The sequence below is a fragment of the Apus apus genome, chromosome Z (assembly GCF_020740795.1).
Source record: "Apus apus isolate bApuApu2 chromosome Z, bApuApu2.pri.cur, whole genome shotgun sequence".
NCBI lineage: Eukaryota > Metazoa > Chordata > Aves > Apodiformes > Apodidae > Apus > Apus apus.
In genome coordinates, this window is record NC_067312.1 from 48,463,430 (window position 1) to 48,484,969 (window position 21,540).

The 21,540-nt window shown below is 39.0% G+C and overlaps 1 protein-coding gene across 4 annotated transcripts in view; it reads right to left on the reverse strand.

Annotated features, from left to right (window-relative positions):
- Positions 1 to 20,117, reverse strand: part of CHD1 (chromodomain helicase DNA binding protein 1) — a 51,212-nt gene extending 31,095 nt beyond the window's left edge. For all 4 annotated transcript variants that reach the window (XM_051643634.1, XM_051643635.1, XM_051643633.1 and 1 more), the window contains exons 1-4: positions 19,791 to 20,117; positions 17,734 to 17,933; positions 1,786 to 1,990; positions 856 to 960 (exon numbers count right to left, since the gene is read on the reverse strand). In XM_051643634.1, the coding sequence (XP_051499594.1) occupies positions 856 to 960; positions 1,786 to 1,990; positions 17,734 to 17,786 (363 nt within the window). In that variant the 5' untranslated portion in view covers positions 17,787 to 17,933; positions 19,791 to 20,117. The remainder of the gene's footprint in view (positions 1 to 855; positions 961 to 1,785; positions 1,991 to 17,733; positions 17,934 to 19,790) is intronic.
- Positions 20,118 to 21,540: the final 1,423 nt, after the last annotated feature.

Below are 21,540 nucleotides of genomic sequence, written 5' to 3' on the forward strand. Positions count from 1 at the left end.
TTTGAGAATATCATGGTTCTTCTTCCTCTGTGATCAAAGACAAGAATCCTCTTAAAACTAGGTTTTCCTAAACTTAATCTCATTAAGTTTAGATTGAGATTGAAGTTTTATCCTGAAAAATATATTTCAGAAAGGAGTACTTTTACTTACAACAGCTGTAAATTAATGTTTTAACAATAAGCTGCTAAACCAGACAAAACCAAATCAAATCAAAGGAGTGTGACTACACTGCACAGCTTTTGTTATGAAGGAGAAAAAGTCTAATTTATAAATAAACTCCATTTCACAGTCACTGATGTTTTTAAAATATGTTCCTACTGCAAAAAGTCAGTATTTCTTTAGCCCAAGATTTTGGTTTTATAATACTTAGGATGTAAGAAAATATGTAAGAAATATGTAAGAAAAATAATTATTTGTAGTACCTATCAAAAAATTTGCAGTAGTTTTCCACTCCATACAGTAGTTTTGAAACCCACAGCAGCTACTTTTATACAGAAACAGGTTGAAAAAAAAATTTTAGCATTTTTAAGTGTCTTCATGAAACTCAGGAAGTAAAAAATGCAATGGAAGTCAGAATTCCGTAGCTTGAAAATTTCATCCATGCATCAGAGAGTATCTAAAAATACCACATAATCCAGGCTGCTCCAATTCTGGCACAACTCACTTAAAACAAGTAACTCAACATATTTTCACTTTTCTTTATAACGATGTCAGTTATTTTAACATCGCTTCTACTGACTAAAATAAGACTTTTACGCACTCTTAGAGAATACAACTTGGCTCTATCTACTTTTATGCTAACACATGAGACAATGAGATAGGCATGTTCACATTTTAAAAATCTAAATTATTCACCTCTTCTGAACCACTGTCGGATGAGGCTGCCTTTTGTTGTTGCTGTTGCTTCTTGAGCACTGCTGATCTTTGAACAGTAAGTATACTTGGACTAGACCTCCAAAACTGAAGAGGAACAGAGATGTGAGAGTCAGTTAAAGACAGTGAACGTCTCCAGTTCGCCATGTATTGATTTTTTATGACTAACATCACTACTGTTAGTGGTCCTCAATCTAACAAATTTTTTTAAATTCACTATAGAAACAATTTATGAAGTATGTTTTTAAACTGACCCAGGTAAATATTTTCAGACCACTTACTGTTTCTTACAGTAATACTGAAATACATGAACAAAAATGTAACAGAAACCTTAATAGTCTTCAGTTCTTGTAGTAACTAATGTATGACTGCCTTTCATACATATGTTCTACCACCCCAGTTAAGTCCCTATAACAAAGGAGAGTGCAGGTGATTTTGGCCCTCCAGATTTAAGAGATTTCTAAACATCCCTTTCTCCTGAATTTTGACGACTTATAAATAAAGACAACTGTATATAAGTTTGAAATTTTTATACAACCATTTATTTATACAAGGAAACTAAGTTTTAGAGGAACAATGTAAAACACAGAATTCCAGAAATAAGAATATTACGTGTGCCTTTGTCTTCCAGAAGTTCAGTAAACTAGTGAGTGCTTCTGCATGATGAAATTTAGGTAAGCATTTAACTCAAAATACTTATAAATATGAGAATTTTAAAATTCTCAATTCAGGTACTACCCATGAGAAACTTAGGTCATGCACATGCATTCACCAACATAATCAAGTTAAAATGTAATAAAAAACTCTACATTACCTCTTTATTTTTTAAATGAAAACTGCTTTTGAAACTAACAGCAGAGATTTAAAAAATATTTTCCCCCCACAAAGAGTTCATTTATATGTCCTATTTACCTCAGATCCACCAACTTTTGGTGGTTTAGCTTGAACTTGTTTCTTCTCTCTAGATGTGTCAGACTCAGATTCTGACTGAGTGCCTGACTCTGAACCAGAGTCAGAGTCACTGCTGCCTGACTGGCTGCTGCTTCCATCACTACTGCTTCCAGAGCTTGAACCAGATCCAGAACCTGATGCTGACCCCGAATCATCATCTGACTGGCTGCAATGATAAGTTAGTAGGCTATCACACAATGGTCAAGGTAACAGGATTAAATGAAAAAGTCACCTTAGCTTCACCTACAAATCAACTGTTAAACTGACAAATGGGTAGCACATAAATGGATGCAGTTTATTAATTAAAATGAGACTTCAAAAGTTAAATATAAACCAGAAATGAGAATTCAGAATTTAATCAAATACACTTTGTGAAGCCTAAAAACACAAGATAAAGCAAGAACAGTCAAATTCATATGTAGGAGCTGAGCAAAGGAAATAGAAGTGGCAGAAATGCAAACCCATGCAAACTTTCCACCCCACCATCTTTGAAACACTTGTATAGCTCCATCAAACACCATATATATACATACATACAGACCTCTTAACAGTTAAGTCTATTCCACAAAGTCTTTAATAAAATTGCTTGTAAAGATTAATACTACTATATTTCAAAGATGTAATGAAAAAACTTGGGAATCATACCACCGCAGAGCAATGTAATTTCAAACTATGTACACATCATTTGCAAATGCTTAAAACAGAGTAAGCATGAAGGCAGAATTGAAAATGTAAGACCAAAAGCTGGTATAAAAACCTAGTGATTTCTGTCAGCACAATTCATCTGGATGAGAGTTGGCTGGATGTGTGGTTGGGGAAAGGGCAGATTGATCATGCTCTGTCCTAGAACTTACTTAACTGACATAATTTTAAAACCAAAACAAAATTGCTCCTCGTTCTGCTTTTGCTAACACCAACAAAATTGTACTAGTAAAGAAGAAATAAAGCCATCCATAAACAAACTCTTGTAGACTGTGCTTCAATCAGTCATCTGCACCTGTGAACTTTGAAAGAAATAGAAAGAGGGTGGTAAAGGTTCTTTTTTCTGAAGCGGGAGGTATAACGAAACACACTGTTGCTGGTTTTCCTTGCACACACCAAGAGGAAAACTGGGAAGCAACAAGGCTGCTCTCAAACTTCCCATTTCTGCTACCAAAAGCTTACTTCAGGCGGAGTCCTATAACCTCACTTGCCAAATAAAGCAGGGCACCTGCACAGAATATGACCAGAGTCTGAGCTGTTTAGCAGAAATTAATGGCACTCCATGACGATCTTCTGAAGTATTTTTCTTGTAATAGTATTCTTGTACGCAAATATTATCTTACCTTTAATGCTGGGTAAATCAGACCATTATAAAACAACAGCATTTCTCAACATAGCAAAATACCGTAAGTATATGTCAGGGAGAATGTGGAAGCACTAACTATAAATGAAGAAAAATAGAAGAAAATTCAGCACAGAGAAACCCTGAGACACAAGCAAATATCAGCCAGACAAGTCCAGCGACAAAAATGCAAAAATGTCTAAATCCTACATTAGTTTGCAGGAGGAGAAGGGATTAAAATACTTCATGCAGCACAAGGCTTGCTCAAATAGAGCAGTGACATGGGTTACCAAATCTAAAAGGGATGAAAAACATGACACTGTGAGAATAGTAATTAAGTTAGCTCTCCATACAGCAGTAAAATATTTCATATACACTAATATAGTGCTAACAATAGGTTCAACTGCACTTAGTCAGAGGCAATAAAAACAAAGTACCTCTTCAACACAGGAATTCAGTGGTAAGCTCAAAAACAAAGGCACTAACAGAGGAAAAAGAAAACAGTCTAGTAGATAATGCTGGGGTTGGATGTAAAAAACCCAACTAATTCAAAATATTTTTCAGTTAGTCATCATCTAATTTCTGCTGAGTAATGCCAACTTATCAACAGATGTGGATCATACAATATTCAATATTCAAACAAAACACACAGACTCCTTATCTTTCCAACTAGTACTCAACAAAGCTAAGATTCTGGGAACTAATTCCCATTAGGCTTATGAGCAGAACCAGCAAAGCAAGAACTGTCTCATAAACCCTGTTTGTCACAATAAACTGGCCTGAGAACAGCAAACTAACAGCCCAACTGTCTATCAACTAACAGTAACGTCTGACAAGAGCGAAAATCTTGAAGTCATTATTCAACCACATTATCAGTAAATGCAAGACTACAAAACAAACCTGCAGGTAGAAGTAAGAGGGATGGGGAGATAAAGGAAATTACAAGAAACAAGATGAAAGAACAAATAAAATCTACCACAACTGATTTAGAGTTGCCCTAATGATACCACGTATGAAGAAAAAAGAAAGATCACTAGTAGACTAACAGCTAATTGGTACATAGAACAACGAAAATCAGAAAAATAAAATTTGAATGCCACAGAGTCAAAAACATCTTCCTACACTTTCTTATCCCAGAGTGTTAAATCAACACAAGGAGATAGGAAAAGACAAACTGAGCAGCAGCAAGTAATTTTAAAACCAGGGAAACAGAAAGGACTTGATAAAGCATTTATCAAATCTTCAGATCCTATGGCAGTATTTGCACATGCTTAAAAAGAGTTCGGAATTAACTAGTAAAAAGCACTAAAGAAGTTAAAGCACATAAGACTAGTCTATGTTTGGCAAAGCTTCTTTCAAAATAATAATCCAAACTAATACAGATGTGTGAAACTACACTGAAGTTTCTGCCTGTCTACTTCCTCATGTGCAGCACATACTCCCAGAGGTCTTGATGCAACTACAGAGCATACAAAGAAATAGTTAAGATTAACAGATGTGACTTCATTTCTCCTGAATTCTTGTTCACTGGCCACAGACCAAAGAACTGATAGGCTCTGAGGATTATCAAAGCATGTCTATTTCACCATGTCCTTTCCTACAATGTTTCAACCTGAGCTTCAGCAGAACCTTGACTTGAAGGCACAACTCTACAAAGGCAGTACTATAACCCAAAAACCTAAAGCTCCTGTTTGCAAATGAGACAGGAAATGTGGTAATATGGAAGTTCTGCATAAGTATTTGCAATAAACACACACTGCAGATCTTTTAAGACACTACTGAGCACCACTGCATCGCATGTAATACCCATAAACCCCCAATAGCTGCAAGTCCATAGATGAAAGGACTTTTCACTGATAAACATAAAAGGATTTGAACTAACAGCAACAGTGACAGGGAACCTGAGGCAAAACAAACACCATGCAGGTAGAGTCATATGTTATGTGCTCAGCTTTCAGCATAAAAAAATATTTCAAATTCAGAAAGAAAAATGATCCTTTTCTTTTTATCACTATAGTCACTGTAATCAAAGATCCGAAAGAGAACATGTTTATGCCGAGATCAAAATATTACACACTTCTGGGTGCAGACTGTGTACTTGCTTTTCCTGTACTAAAAAAAAAAATTAAAAAATTATCTTACATATCTAATTATAATCTTCACCATGTGTAACACTAATACATCATATTTTAAAACCATGATACTGATTTAAAAAAAAAACACAACAAAAACAAAAACTTACTACTAGCTAATTCCAAGTAATTTTTTACTAACACAGGTGTCATGATGAGAAGGCTGAAGAATGAGAAACAGTTCAGCCATTCCCTTTATAAAAGTCATTGCCTTTTTCTATCAACACCACAAAAACCCCCTCAGTTGCCTAAATGGACTAATTACCTGTTAAAACAGAAATTGAACAGAAATTCTCAGCCTGAGACTTATTTCTTAATTATCTCTAAAGGTAAGTATCTAACAAGGCAGACAAAAAGAAATAATAGATTTTATTAACTGGGTTCTCTTAGTTTTATTAATCTCTCATAGGAAACAGTTTTAGACCAGCATTAGACCAGACTAACAACTTGCCAGACTATGATCAACTTCTGACATAAAAGAGCACCTTACTTGCTCTTAAACAATACTCATAAGAAAGCAGTAGCAAGAAAATAAAAACACAGACCTACCTAACTTTTTCTAAAAATCAAGAAAACCACCAAAAATATGCAAATACTTGCTAGAACAAAGGAAGTATTACATAAAGAGTAGAATAAAGAACTAACTTTCCCCTCACAAAAAATGGAAAAGTAAAATGTGTCTATGACATTTTCTAGCCATGTCTTTTAAGCAGTGTCCAGAATAAAAAACGGGGTACTGAAAATGAAAAACTACTGTAGCAGTAGTTTTCAGTTTCAACTTCTACTCAGCATTGATACTAGCAGTTTGCTACACCATATCAAGTCAACATTCAGTGACCAACCTTTACTAGCCTTTTGCCTCCATAGATGTAAAATCACTTGGACGTTTTATGTACTTGGCTTTACTTACTAACCCCACATGTAGTGCTACCATAGACAAAATCTAACAATGAGTCACTGCTTCCGATTATCTCATGAGCAGGACCCAGTCACCCTGGATACCTCAGGACTTAACTGAGAAAGGTATCACCAAAAGCCACTCTCCCTGGTAAGAAAGACAACCCTTATTTCTGCTAGCTGATGTATGGAATACCAGGATTTAAGTAAAGGCTTTAGCATACTCTAAGGAGCCAATCTTGTAGCTGAAGTATTTGCCCTAAACTGCTAATGAAAGTAGTTCCCTCCTCTCACACCCTCAGCAGACTTCAATGTTAAGACAAAACTACTGGCACACAAAGGCAGCAGTCTCCAAAGAGAAGCACATACAGCCAGTAGGTGCACAAGACTACTCTAGGGGTATGTGAAGAAAATATTGGAACTTCTGATTATTTTTAATCTAACAGAACAAACAAACAAACCTCACAAAATCAAACCCACAACAAACCAACAGTCCAGGAAAAAAACCCAAAACCCCAAACCACAAATTCAGCTTTGCAAACATTAAATTTATGGGTTGATACTGGCAATATTACTCAGTCCAAATGCCTGAGGGTCTTATATCACATTATGGTAGGTGACATGACCCAGGGGAAATGTGTGCTCCACAACACTTCATACTCTCTCTGTGCACTGCAACACACAGAAGTTTGCCTCTGCCTGGTTAGGTGGATTTGTTAAAATGAAGTAATACGATCCATAAAACTAAGTCTTCACAAAATGGAGAAGTGGTTTTAAAAATTCCTGCAAGGGAACAGGGGACTGAAGAGAAGACTAATACAGTGAGTGCAAGCAAACAACAGGAAAATGGCAGAATTGACACTTCTCTCAGTACAAGCCCTTTGTCAGCCACTTTGTGAGATAAAAGCCAATGACAATTTTATCACATAACAAGAAGCTGGACTAACAAAACTGGAATTAGCAAGACTATTTGAAATATATATTTACAGCTACTATTGTTAACAATTAACCTTGTCCAATGTGTATAATGTGCCTTGAGATACTAACTAATGATAGTGTGAAATCAGCAAGACATCTGAAGACTAACCATCCAGAAAAAGTGACAAACTTTTGGTTTTCGCAGCAATGCTTCAACTATTGTGATACTGATATCCCGATTTCACTAAATTTAATGACACATGTTTAGAAGCCTTTGTTTGAGGTTCCTTTACCTAAGAGCAAGGGACAAAAAACGTCACGTTATGGGAGAATTTACCTCTCGCCCCTGTAAAAATGGCTAAAATAATGCACAGAAAACAATAAAGACAAACTAAAGTGAATTTATTTGTTAGCAAATATGGTTGAAAGACACAAAGAAAACACTGGTGAAGAAACAAGTATTAGAACGAATTGTGCACTGGAGGATTGCTGTATGGTTAGATGAAAGTACAGATGCTTCTAACACGTCCCAACTTGCAGTACTTGCTAAATTCTGTTTAAATTACAAAATCATGAAGAATTGCTTTTTTGTGAACCACAAAAGGAAGGATGTACCAAAGAAAACATGTCTTCAACATTCAACAACTTCTTTCATAAAAAAAAAAAGTTTTATGAAAAAAAAATCCAACTGGATTCTAGTTAGGGTGATAATATAGCACATGTGAAATTCATCTACAGCACCAATCACATACAAGCTATTGCAGCAAAGAATTTGGAGCCAGAAGCGTATGAAGTGTAAAAGGATGTCATCAATGTGGTTTATTTTATGAAAAAAAAAGACTGTTAAATAGTAAAATTTTTACAATGCTTTGTAACAAGATGGGGATTGACCATAAAAATCTTTTGTATCAGAAGAGGTTCACTGCTAAAGGCAATGTTGACTTTGAAAAACAGGGTTGTTTTTTATATTAAAAAAAACAACCACAAAACCAAACCAACAAACAAAAAAAGTGTTGCAAATTCACTGCCCTTTTATTTGAAAACAAGTGGTCACAGGTAGTATGCTATCTAGCAGATATTTTAGAAAAAATAAACACACAACTGCTTTTCAAAAGAAACTCATGCTATGGAGATGGCATTCTGAAAAGAGATGCTTGGAAAGGTTTACATCATTATTTGATTTTATTGCCAAAACCAAAGCATGTCACCTATACAAGCTATCATATCTGTACACTTAGAAGGCTTAGACAGAGATTTCTAATCTGTTTAAAATTTTTCCAAAAAGCTTCAGTGGGTTTTGAACCCATTTGTTAAAAAAATAAATCTTCTGATTAATGTTGAAGAAGTGATCAACATTAGGGAATATGGAAATCTACTAGCCAAATATTAAGAAAATATTTGCATAATTCATGGATGGGATTGAAAAAACCAGTATAATGATTTAGTAAGCACAGTCCAAATGTCTTCCATTGCGACCCACATATCTTTGTGAGGTGTCTTTTTCAACTACGCTAGCCATTAAAACAAAGTACCCACACAAAAAGAACTTAGAACCATACCTTCAAAGCACTCTGTCACAAAGTATTAAACTAAATTTTTAATAAGGAAGAATATTTATAATAGTTTTATATGTGAGTGCCAAGAGATTTTATTCCAATAACAAAGTAAAATATTTTTTAAATTATTTAAACTTGATCTCATCCTTTAAAAATGTCTAGTTCTTGCATGTTTTATAATGTAGGTGTTGGTACAATAGCATGTATATAATTTATAAATGATTATACATACATTGGAGGTGTATTTTTTATTGCTAGAAGTGCAGAAACAAGACTTCTTGAGACCACCGCACTAAGGGATTAAAAAAACTATAACAGAAAGAAGCCTTCCTTTCTCTCTAGCCCAAACACATTGACCAAGCCTTAAAATTAGCCAAGGCTATTAAAAATGAACATAAATCTAATCCTTTTCACAGGATTACCTACAACACACTTCCACATCAGCAGTAATTCAGATTAAATCCTAGTATGTTAGATGCTAACCTTAAGAGTAAAGATGGAATTATTTAAGAACAGGTGCACACATTTAAATATGCATTAAAGAAAATACATCAACTCCTTACAGTAAAGGTGGAAGTCAGGAACAATGAACTTAAAAGTTTCCCTGTAACTGCTCCTACCTTTGCTCTGAGTTTCAGAAATTTTCATACAAATCCAACAATGATACAAGTGATAGTATGAGTTATGGCACTTTGAAAACACTTTCAGCCCTCACCAATACATTCACCTGTTGGTGAGGGTTCTACAAGAATAACTTTTCCCAACATTTGTTATTGCTGCCCCTCCAATCCTCTGTGGTGTCATTACCACCCATAGAGGGAAAAGATTAAACTTTTTAAAACTGCTTCTGTTTTCATAAACATTCTAACAGGCTGATGAAGTGGTAAAAACAAGCAGGAGCGAGCAGGCGGTGTTTCTTAACACTGCTGTCCAGATATTGAAGTATAAAGCAGTGCAAATCAACACAGAATTTAGAAATAAGTAGTTTTCAAACAGAAAAGTGTTTTTAGTAATTTTCAATTTTGGTACTCACACATTCCACACTGAATCATTATATACTGCAAGTCATTTTTCCAAGTGCTTCAAATGCTATGTGATATAATGGCTTCTCCCCTTTCCCACAAAGCATCGTATTGCTGACAAGACTAAGAGAAAGAGCAACAGCATGCAGAACTCCTATTACACTGCAAGATCTACTAGAATCACCAGAATTTTAGGGAGCTTGTTTGCCAGAGTTTTAAAAACGTAATTGTTTGTGTTTTTGAAGTTCAGAATAAAAGGATACAGATTTCTAACAGGTCAGATGACATTTTCTTAATCTGCTGAAATGGATACCCTAACAACCACCCAAAACAAGGCAAAATCAACCATCATCAGCTTGAGATGTCTACAAGCTTTCCAGAGTTGAAGACTAGTCATCTCTTATTTTAACTTGAATCAGCAATTTCAGAAATGAAATGGAAAAGAAAATACAATTTAAGAAGCAAGCTTGTATATTTTCTAGAAATAATCAATGGAAGCTACCACTGGAAACCAAATGTGAGAGCATTTCACTGTACTAACTTTTTTATATATAATTGCTGCATTAAAAAAAGACAAGCAACCCTGTCTGATAGCAAGGCACTTTACTTACATGAAAAAAAAGTAAACCTAAGCTTGATAATAAAGATATTAAAAGATAAATTCAGGGAGATAACAGCTGAGAGTTAGTCAGAAAACACTTGGTCACTTTATTTTCCACCTTGGCCTACTGTGTTCATTAATTTTTCCTGCATTTTTTGAGGCACTGACTATAAGCAATTCCTTCTTCAGCTTAAGAACTTTAAGTATTATCTGATGTAGCCTACCTAGGATGCATAATTTGACTCACTTTTCCTGCAACTAGTAATGCCCATTAGTGCAAAGTAGCACCACAGACTTCCATAAAATCAATCACCTGAACTGGCACTACTAATTACTGAGATTCTAGTATCGTATCTCTCGGGGTAGGATGTAAGAAACATTATTTCCTCAAACAAGAATTGTAATACTGTCACAAATATGGGCCACCTGCTGTCTTATGTTATTACCTAAATATTATCTCAGGAACAGCAGTCCTGGTCCTCCACTCTCCAGAGATCCCCTTACAGAAAATAAAAGGCAAAGTACTTTATTTCTTGCCACTTTCTTTTAATGTAAAAGTCAGGGTCATTACCTTTTCTTAAAATGCTTTTATTTGAAACAGTTCAGCAATAGGCAAAGGTGAACAGGACACCATACCCACCAGGCCGTGAACAATCAGGGTGCAATAAGAGAGGTGGTTTGAGTGCAGCTTAACCAAGCTTATGCTTTGTATCTGTATCCTCTTTTCTCCTTCTCCCAAAATAATCCTGATTAAAACTGGAAAGTAAGAGAAAATCTCCACTATTTTCAGGCAGCTAGCATAAATCAGGACCTTCCTGTCTTTCCCTCACCCTTTCTGAACATAGTCAAGATAGTTTCTCTGCAGAACAATCCAGAGCTGGAGCCCACCTTCTTCGTTCAACTCTTCTGGTAGAAAAGTCATACATACCTTAAACATAATCAGAAAAAACAGTCAGTATATAAGACTTCGTTCTCAGCTAACTATTCACCTGTACTAGTCAAATTTACACTAGCCCACCGTGTCACACTATGTCTTAACTTTGCTTTGGTCTTGTAGTGCTGACCTCTCTTCTAACCAACTATAATTTTTTCGTCTAACTTGTTGGTTTGTTTTTTTCCTTACCTTCTTCACTGATGAATGGGCTTCCAAGAAACCAAATGCCAAGAGATACTATCAACACTATCAAAACTAGAATAGGAAGTGTAGATGGAAAAAACAAGGCAATGCAAGTTAAGCGTAAGAACAGGCATTGTTAGTATAATGTATACAGATATACAGTATTTGCTAACTTGAATTGTTGAAGACCATTTGTGCTCTTTTAGGCATTTAACTCCATTAGTCAAAATGGAATTCCTGCTTTTTTAAGTCCCTTTTCTAGGAATGTGTGACATAAGCCTTCTTTTATTTTCTAGCTCCAAGCAATTTTTATATATTGCTTACCAAAACAAACAACAAAAAAAGCAGTCAATAAAATGAAAACAGCCTTATGTGTGTACAGGTTTTCCTGAATAAGGAACCTTAAACCTACTGTACTTTTTCAAAGTAAAAAAAAAAACCAAAACAAAACAAAAACCCAAAGGTAAATTAAGACAGCAATACATAAGACTGTACAAAGCTGTGAATCATCATAGGAGTGTGAAAATATAAACAAGCATGCTGGAAAAAGCAATAATTATGATCTCTTCAGTACTGTTGAGATCATGAGTTGGAATGAGACTATTTCTCTATTACCCAAACAAATCGCAGAAGGGATGACAAAGATAGCTGTCAACAATGCAACAGTATATACTAAAAATGGGTAGCATCATCTCAGGATAGGTGCTCCACGTGAAAAATTAGTTTTATGCATGCTGACAAACTGAGGTGAAGACTAAAAAGAGCACCTTCCAGGACACATAGTCAAGAAACCCCTCTCACCCCTAGCTATTGAGTCACACAGTTGCATTTACACAGCAGTGCATGTCAAATCTGATCTGGTATGCAAGTTTGATACACTGAAGTAAAATGTCTGTTCTTTTTTACAAACACTGTCCCCAGCTACTCCCTAAATATGATAGATGCAATATGATAGATTATGCCTGAATGCAGTATTTATTCACAAGCTAATGTGCCATAAAAGCAACATAGCTTAATTAAAGTAATAAAGGACATGATTTTCACATTTGTTTTTACCTATTAATTTTTCACACACACCCAATAAATAGCTATGCAATTAAACTGGAGAATGCTTTACAGAGAAGACAGGCTTAAAGAGACAGATAACAGAAACAGATTAAAAGCAAGTATCCCATCACTGTCATTAGTTCTATTCAGTAGCCTTAAATTTAAACTTCACTAGCTTAGCCCTTAAAACAAGGTTTTAAGTGTGAAACAAATAAAACAGTGGGGAAAAAAATCAACACAACCTCTTAAAAGTAAGTTTCCTTTAAAAAAAACCCTTGTTTTCACTGTGTCATTTTCACAAGGTTTTTCCACTGAGGGGATCATACAGTGTACAACAAAGTATGCTAACTACTACAACACACTAGCAGGAATCCTAAAACGGAAAGCTGCACAAGATACATTGTAAAAGAACTGATCCAGTATTTAGATTCATGTGTAAGGTCCATATTAACAATGGAACTGAAAGCAGGTAATTTATTGCCACTGGTTTCAAGCACATAGGTTAAGCTACCTAAAGAATTTCCTGTTTTAAGAACAGCAGGCATGAGTACCGAAATGAGCAAATTAAAGTTCAAGCCACTAAAAGACTGCAGGGTCTTTGACTGCAATGTACCACCTGGATTTTAAGTTTTTTGTTTTAATATAAACCAGAAGTCGAAGGAAGGCCAGTATTTGAACATGAAGAGCCCACTCAAAATGTGCAGACACTAAATGCGAAAATCTTAAAATTGCATGTTCACAAGTAAGTTTATTTAGGCAAATGCTGTTTAAATATTTTTAGTTTTGTTTTTGAAGTATGCTTAGGTATTTAATTTGATTTAGATGCATAAGGAAGATTTATCTAAGTTATCACCATCAGTAAACTGCAAAGAGAACAAAGAGTATACAATTCAGGCTCTCAAGTGTTATCTTCTGTCCTCAGCTATTACAAAGCATAAACTCAATGGAATTATAAGAGCTAACAACCCAAAGACATGCATTGTATTTCCAGTTCTGCAGCCCATTACCTGCTGGCACTACTATAAACTTTCCTCAAAGCAAAGGTATCAAAAACACTGATCATCTACCAACTTCCACAACCCTATGAACCACATTGAAAGTCCTTAATTGAGAGCCACAAGTCACATGTCTTAGGAGCACAAACAAGTTCTTGGAATCCTTTACAAACAGGAGGCATCAGTGGTTATCCAGGGGTCTAATACTCCATTGTGCAATGTGACCATTCTTCAAAATGCAACTGTTTCAAGGGACAACACAACGATGTATTTACCAGAAGCTCCTTGTAGATCACCAGTAAAAAACTATTAAATGGAATTTAACTTAAAAAAAAACAACAAACAAATTACTTGAGGGCTCACATCTGGATACATCTGGTGTACACACTGCCTGTCTCACAAAACTTCACTGTGCCTTGAGGAGTGTGAAAAACTTGCATCAGCTTCAATTTTGAAACTCTCAGAATGGTGGAATTGAATCTAAAATATGTGGAACAAGTATTTGCCAACCAGTTAGAAAAAAAAAAAAACTTCGGTTTTGATACATACTCTCTCTGAACTCTTCTAAAATGAAAAAAAAAAAACAGACATGTTTCTAACTTGTATCTAGATACCTTACCATGCTTTAGTAACTGTAATTCTGTAAAGATTATTGCTGATAAAACAGGAGCTTACTACCCAAAGAGAAGATTACTGCAAACAGAAGTGAAAAGCTTGCTTTATCTACTAGTTTTTCACAGCACGACAAGTTCTAGTAACAGTTTCCTTTACCATTCAGGTACTCTCGTTGATCTGGGAATTCCTGTGTACTACGTAAGTTTGTATCTACATATGTATGGGTTTATGTCTATGGTATCTCTTGCTAGATACACACATTTTTACCAGCATCATCTCTTAAACTTCTACTTCAAAGAACCAGTACAGGCAAGTAATTTTGCAATTTGGGGAATTTCTGTTTTAACTCCCACTTTATTTCTTGAAAGAGAGAAGCTAAAGTCATAGCTTTCAATTAATCTTTTTTACCTCCTACAGAAGGTATGAATTTATACAGTAAACTAAAGCTTGCTGGCAAAGTCTTAAGTCTTTACTTAACAGTCTTTCATGGTACACAGACTGCTTAATTCAACCCATTGAAATTGCCATTATAATCAGCTTTAAAGTCTGCAAAGAATGGTGAAAGTCTTTGGTGTAAGCAGATGCTTTCTGCTTACTGCAAAAATGGAAGCATAATACATTCCAGCGAACTGCTTTCCAGGTAAGACACACTGAGCACATCCCTTTTTATCGACAGAGAAGGAAGGTTTGCTCAAGTTCTCTAATACCTTCTTCTTCCAGAAACACAGGAAGAGCAAAGAGAAATCACAGAAGTTGAAGAGTACACTACACTTATTACACAGAAATCAGAATATCAAGCAAAAACATCAGGTAAAAGCATTTATGTTAGTCTACAATCTCCATCATGCTTGTTTCTAGTACTGACTTAAAGCTTCATACATTGCTGAAATAAGCAAGGGAAGTCCAAACAGTGCAGCCAATTATTCAACTGTGAAAATACAAGAGATGCACTTTTCTGCCAGCAGCAAAAAGAAGGGTCAACACGTGCAGCAAGGGAAAGCTTTCTGATCATCTACCAGTCAGATAAACAGATGCAATCAATGCTGGGAAGAGTGCAGGAACATGGCAAATTGGCCATTTCTTTCATATACTTCAGAAATAATTCACTTTCACAGCCAGTCACAGGAAGTAAAGGACACCTAGAGTTCCTTACCACAATGCTGACCAATGCATAAAATCAAAGGTTTCTGATCAGTCCCTTCTCCACCTCTCCTACTGTTGAGAATACTACAGGCTTTCCACAACTTTTGCAAGTCATGGTCTTTCTGTAAAACAATACAATGCAGTATACAGAAGGCCTGTGTATTTCTGTAAATCCAACCCATATCCGCTGCTTCGCTTAACTTCCTAAAGTAATTATGGTGGCTTCTCTATAACAGGCTACATTTAATCATTATCAGGACTGTCACTCCAGATGACAGCATTGAAGTCTACACCACATAAAGAGAAATAAATGGCTTTATTGCCCTGTCAAATTTATAAAGTGACACAATATTTCAAAGATTTGTTGTAGTTATCACCAATGCTGCTGCTTAGACATTCACTGTATTTGCCTTCATCTCTTCTTCTTTTCTACCAGCTCCAGAAAGTCTGATCATCTTTGCAATTTATTCCCAGCAGCAATCCTCAATTGCTTTCCTCAATTGTTCCACTCCCTTCTCTGGCATTCTGAATGGAACAGGACCATAACAAGCTTATTAAACATTACTACTGATCTCTACTTCCATTTTGTAGAACACACATTTTCAGGCTTGAAGGCAGTGACACTTTCCAAGTTACAGCTAGCTATCTGTCTGCCGTTGCAGCTTGCTAAGGCAACGCATGCCAAGTGAAAACGATTTCGAGTTCAGGAAACTTAAGAAAAAAAACAACAACAAACACTAAACAACAAAGACAAGTCATACAAAGATATATCATGTCACACTACTTTTGTAATCAGTATTTTAATAATAGAACTAGGCTAGACAGAAAAGGGTTCCATCATCTAAAACGGAAAGACCTCACCTTCCATATACAAAGTTTCCTGATAATCCTGGCAAACATGCAAATAAGCTTTCCAAGACCTGCCTGTGAATCACACTGTGAAATTAATGATTGATAGAAGCTTAGGAAAATTTTTTTTAGCATTTTAAAACTTTTTAAAAATTTAAGATATACACAGTAGGAAATGTAAGATGAAGAACTAAGTCTCACTTCACAGGATATACTGGTATTTATGGGCAGTTACAGTTTGATACAAAGTAGTTTTCCATACTATCTTTAGCAAGGTGGCTTGTTTCAAGTAGTAAGAAAATTCACACAAAATCATCAGACTAGGACGTAGTTAATTCGTGTTTGTTGGGAGTTCTTACAGCTCAGAAGACTAACCTCACTTACATAATTTTATTTGTTCACGGGTCTCTTCTGATTTGATAAGCTTTTTTCTTTTTTTTTTTTTTTTTTTTGCAAAGTAACCAGAAATATTTTGCCACTTACTAGAAGAAACTCCAAGTATGTTTGCTAACTGGAACAGTATCAACTTTATTGGAAGCAGAATTCTTCAAAATGTATTGCATATTAGAGCTTACAAATCATCCACAACACTGAAAGTTCACTATCTTTCTAGGACATTCATTTGTGTGGCAGAAGGTTGCCTTAGCACATTCAACACATGCTAACTGATCAGCTGGCAATTATACTCTCCTGCATTTCTTCACAAGGCAGTAATTTATAACTCTCTCTACCCAAGAGGAAGATTCCCTAAAGTCTACAGAACAGTTTCCTTTATAAGCCTGTGACTGACAGTATCAGCTAACTGGTTCAACAGGCTCTTCAGACAGCAAATAGGTAGACTAACAGCACAGGAACAACCACCTCTTAGAAGAGAACACTAAAACCACTTATTTTCTAGTTTACTTTGACTTCTTAAACCTTCAGCATTCATCACATCTCTAGCTCCAGAAATCTCAACTTCCTAGCACAGGAGGGAATTTTTGCAAGTTAGCATTGTTCTAGAATGTGAATTTAATTCCAACCCTACAAACTAGATGTCACCCTGCTTGGGTGTACGAAAATTCTAATGAGGCTCTTCCAAAGATGTGACCACTGCACAAGCTAGAAGACTAGCATTCAACATTAGAGGACTGATTTTTTTTTTTTTAATTAAACAATAGCTGAAAACTGAATTTCCACTTCAGAAAACAAAGGTTAACACTTTTAGTAATAGTGCTCTGACAGCTCTAAAGAAAGAAGAATCACAAAGTACTCTACAGGAAAAACTAAAATGAACAGCCTGCTGCTCTCCCTTTAGAGAGAGTCTGGTTATGGTTTTATACAACACAAATCAGGCAGGTGTGCCTTGCACTTTTTGGACAGTAGATTTATTTTACATTCTAATCCAATATTTCAGATTTTGACACCAGTTTTTTTCTTGCAATACAACTTTCTTGCATGATAATATAGTTTCAAGACTACTTATTATGTAGCTTTATTATGTAAGGCATGTACAAGATCATTAAAATTCTTGGCGGAAGAGTTGTGAACATAACCAGCAGAGTAAGCACCTGTGACAAAGCATGTCCAGTCCTCTTAACTATGGTCTGCTTGCTAACCAGTAAGCTTTGGCACTAGGTTCAAATAGAAACCAATTTTAGTAAACAAAATATAGAAGAATAGCCAAGAATAACTGAAATAAGTAAGCGCTTACCTTGACTCTCCACTACTGTTTCTTAAGCTTTCTTCATCACTGTGCCCATTCATTGTAAATATTAAGAAGTTTAAAAGATAAACAAAAGTCCACTCTGGTTACAAGGTGGGTATCAGTAAACCACTTCTTGGTACTCCGTATGTTTTCCAGGTGCGTGCACTATTGTTCACTTGGGGTTTTCACGCTTACTCCCAAAATACCTAAAACAGTAAAGAAAAATGTTGACACAATTTGAAAGTATATTTTAAAATAAAAATATTTTAATAATCTTTTAATAACACTGAAAGGGGGCATTACATTTGATGTAATGTTTTTATCTGAAAAATAGCTCTTTGCATTATCTGCTTATGGTCGATTATTTTATCAGCATTCCCTTATTTGAAAAAAAAAATCTTTCCTGATGTCTGTGAAAACGAGAAAGAACTCTTCTCAAGAGAAGAAGAGATCTTTTCATAAGTTACACTTATAATACCTGAAAGAACGAAACGAAAGACACAAACTCATGACAGGAGAGACCTGTCCGGTTTTTGTTCTACTGTTCTGGGTTCCAGCATACAGGCCACTAGGCTTCTTTATGCAGCTTTTCATTGATGCTGCTATGAAGATGGCAATTTCTGATGAATGATGAACTTGCAGAATAGTAAATGTTAGGGAAATCACATTCCTTCAGCATTGTTGGGTAAAAAGAACAGCTTACTGCATATATGCACTAGACCTCATGGCTTTACTTTTGCCATAGTACTGATTTAGAACAAAGTAGATCTAAATTTTCAAGACAAACTGCTTACCTGAAAACTGAAATTAAAACCACAAATAATAATGTTCTGGTAAGATCTGCTCAGTAAAATGTATTTCACGTGCAAAATATAAAAATATGGAAGCATTTCCAGACACACACATCATGTTTACATGCAGCTGTGGAAAGAGGCAGGAAGATACAGTCTATCTCATTCAAAAGAACTGTTTCAACTAAAATCAAACCAGCAAGATCCCACAGATGCAGTACTCATTATTTCACTATAAAAGCCTTTCAAATCACATCACATTCGATGCAGCCAGAGAAAGTCTAGGCTTAAGGTAAATAAATGTATTGCAAGTATCAGCTCACTCCTAGTCTGTTAAGGGGCAGTGCCTGTCAGAGATTTAGCGACACGAAGCTCCGAGGGGCTCGCCCGCCGGCTGCCTGCCGCGAGGTGCCCTCCCCTAACGTGCAGCTGCCTTACCCAGACCTCAGCGCGGCGGCAGCGTCGGTCCAGAATGAGCAATGTCTCGCGCTCAGGCACCCGGGCCACTCCGGCCTCCAAACAAAGCCGATGAGGGAGGGTAAAGCGATAGGCAGGAGCTCTGCAACCCTGGGGGCAGCGAAGCGAGGTCGGGGACCCACACCGTGGCGACAGCGGCCGCCCGACACGAGGCTCCCGGCCGCCTGCTCCCCCGCAGGACAAACACCCCTCGCCTCCGGCCTCGGCAACCTCTGGAACCCCGGGCAACATCCCCAAGAGCGACGTCACCCACTCTCTGCCGCCCGCTTAACGCTCTGCGGCGATCGCACCCCGAGCCCTGGTCGCTCCCACCGCCCCCCTCTGCCTGTCCCCAGGGAGCTCCCGCAGAAGCCCGACCCAGGCCTGCCTCCCGTCCAGAGCGGGCGCTCCGGTAGCTGCGCGGCCTGCACAGGCGCCGCTCCCGGCCAAGGCTCCCTGGCAGCGTCTCCAAGGCTGCCGCTGTCCCCGGCGCCCCCCATGGCCAGAGGAGAACCGCGGCCGCTCTCCTGCCTCCCGAGAGGCTCGACACTGGCTCCCCCCGCAGGAGCCTCCGAGAGAGGCTCGATCCCGCGCCGACCTCGGCCCTCGCAGCTACCACCCTCCGCAGAAAACGGCGAGAAGGCCCGAGAACCCAGGCCCGCGTCGCGCATCCAGCCCTCCCTGGCCGGCTGCAGGCCCCGGGCCCCGCTTCCTCACCACTGCTCGCCACCCCGCTCCCTCCAGCCCCCTCATCCTCAGAAGCCCCCAACTCTCGGCCGGCGAACGGGAGAGCAGCCATGGCGGGCCTCTACCTACCTGTGCGTGCCTGGCCCGGCCCGGCCCTCCCAGGGCCGTCCCAGATTGTGCTACGCCCCACGGGGAGGTTCGTGCCGCGGCCCAGGGTCGGGGGCTGCTCCCGCGGCCGCAGCAGGGCCTGGGCCGCCCTTCCTCCCGCTGGCCGCCGGATCCTCCCAGCCCCCCGCGTGGGCTCGCCCGCCAGCCTCGCCGGCTCGAATAATGAGGCCCCGCACCGGGCGGGGAAGGGCGCACGGGAAACCAGGGCGGGTTCTGCGCCGCTCTCGTCCGCCACCGCGTCTCAGGTCCTGCCCGCCGCCGCCATCACGCCGCTCCGCGCAGCCTCCCCCTCCCGCGGTCCGATGGAAACCCCGGGTGTGACGTCATCCCTGCGCCCTGGGACCCGGCGGCGGGAGGAGGAGCCAGCGCCGCGGCCGGGGAGCGGCGCGGGGCGCGGGGCGGGAGGGGCCGGCGGGGCCCGCGGGCTGCAGCCATCACCTCCCACCTCCCGCCTCCCACCTCCCGCCTCCGTGCGAAGGCGCGGGGCCGGGCGCGCCCTGCCCGGCGGGGCCACGGCCAAGCGGCGCGGCCGCAAGCCCCGTTTCCTTCGTCGGGTAGTGTCCTGCGCAGCTTGGTTTTTATGTCTGCTCGAGGGTTCTCCGTGTAAAATCACAGCCCAGCGACAAAGAAACGGATTTTTTAGTCTAGGTACGCGGTTACAAGCAGTACCGGGGCGTACCCCTTCCCGGCTTGGGACGCTACTGCTGGGACCATTACCTGGCTGGGAGCTGCTCCTCTTCCCGTCCCAGAACTAACGCCCGCTGGTTGCAAACCGATTGAGCCGTTTGATTAACGTTTTTTCCGTTGTCAGGGGAAGAAAAAACAACCAAACAACCCATGAGGCAAAACAAAAAAACAAACAGCCAGAAAACCCAAGCAAACCCCTACAAGAAAGAAGTCATCTTACGTCGTATGTCTGAATGTTACCCGAGGGTTAAAGGAAAGTAGCCGCTGTGGGAGAGGGCGTGCTGCGAACAACGCAACGCGGTAGCGAAGCGCTCGGCTGGAAAGAGGAAACAACTTCCCCGCCTGCTCCTCAGCAGCACACCCCGCCGCTCTGAAGGCGGACTGTGGGGTGACTGCTGACTGACATCTCGCACCAAGCGTTGGGACTTGAAGATACTTAGCACCCTGCCGGAGTGGAAGAGGTTAAGATCAGGATAAAACCAGTTTGTTCATCAAAGAAGGGAAGTTTGCAGGAAGTGAGTCTTGTGTGGGTTTACTAGAAGAAGGTGGTTACAGTAGCTGTCAAAGAAATTCAAGCTTGAACAGTTACGTTGCCCAGGAACCAATGTCTGAGCCACAGGCAGTCAGCCTGAGATCTCTTGGGCCTGTAACTTAGGTCATGGTTGTTCTTCCAGGGTGAGTAAAGCTGGTTGCCTTAGCACTCAAGAGGAGGGTGGGCAGCCAATGTACCTGCCACCCTTTAGCTGGGTTCTGGGTTTGCCTGGATCTGTGTTGTGGGTTGTGAGATGAGCTGCCTTGCACAGCAGCTTGCTGTCCAGGAGCAGCAAAGGCTAGATGAGGCAAATACACTACCCCAGCTCCCAAAAGCCATTTAGGAAAGTACCCCAAAATATCAGTGGTGGATAGCAGAACATAATTTCCCCCCTTAGAATTAAAAAAAAATGCACCAGGAATCGCTCAGACAAGAAAACAACTTCAGAGTTTTACAAGAAGCCTATATTACACTAAGTTCCTTATTGACCCA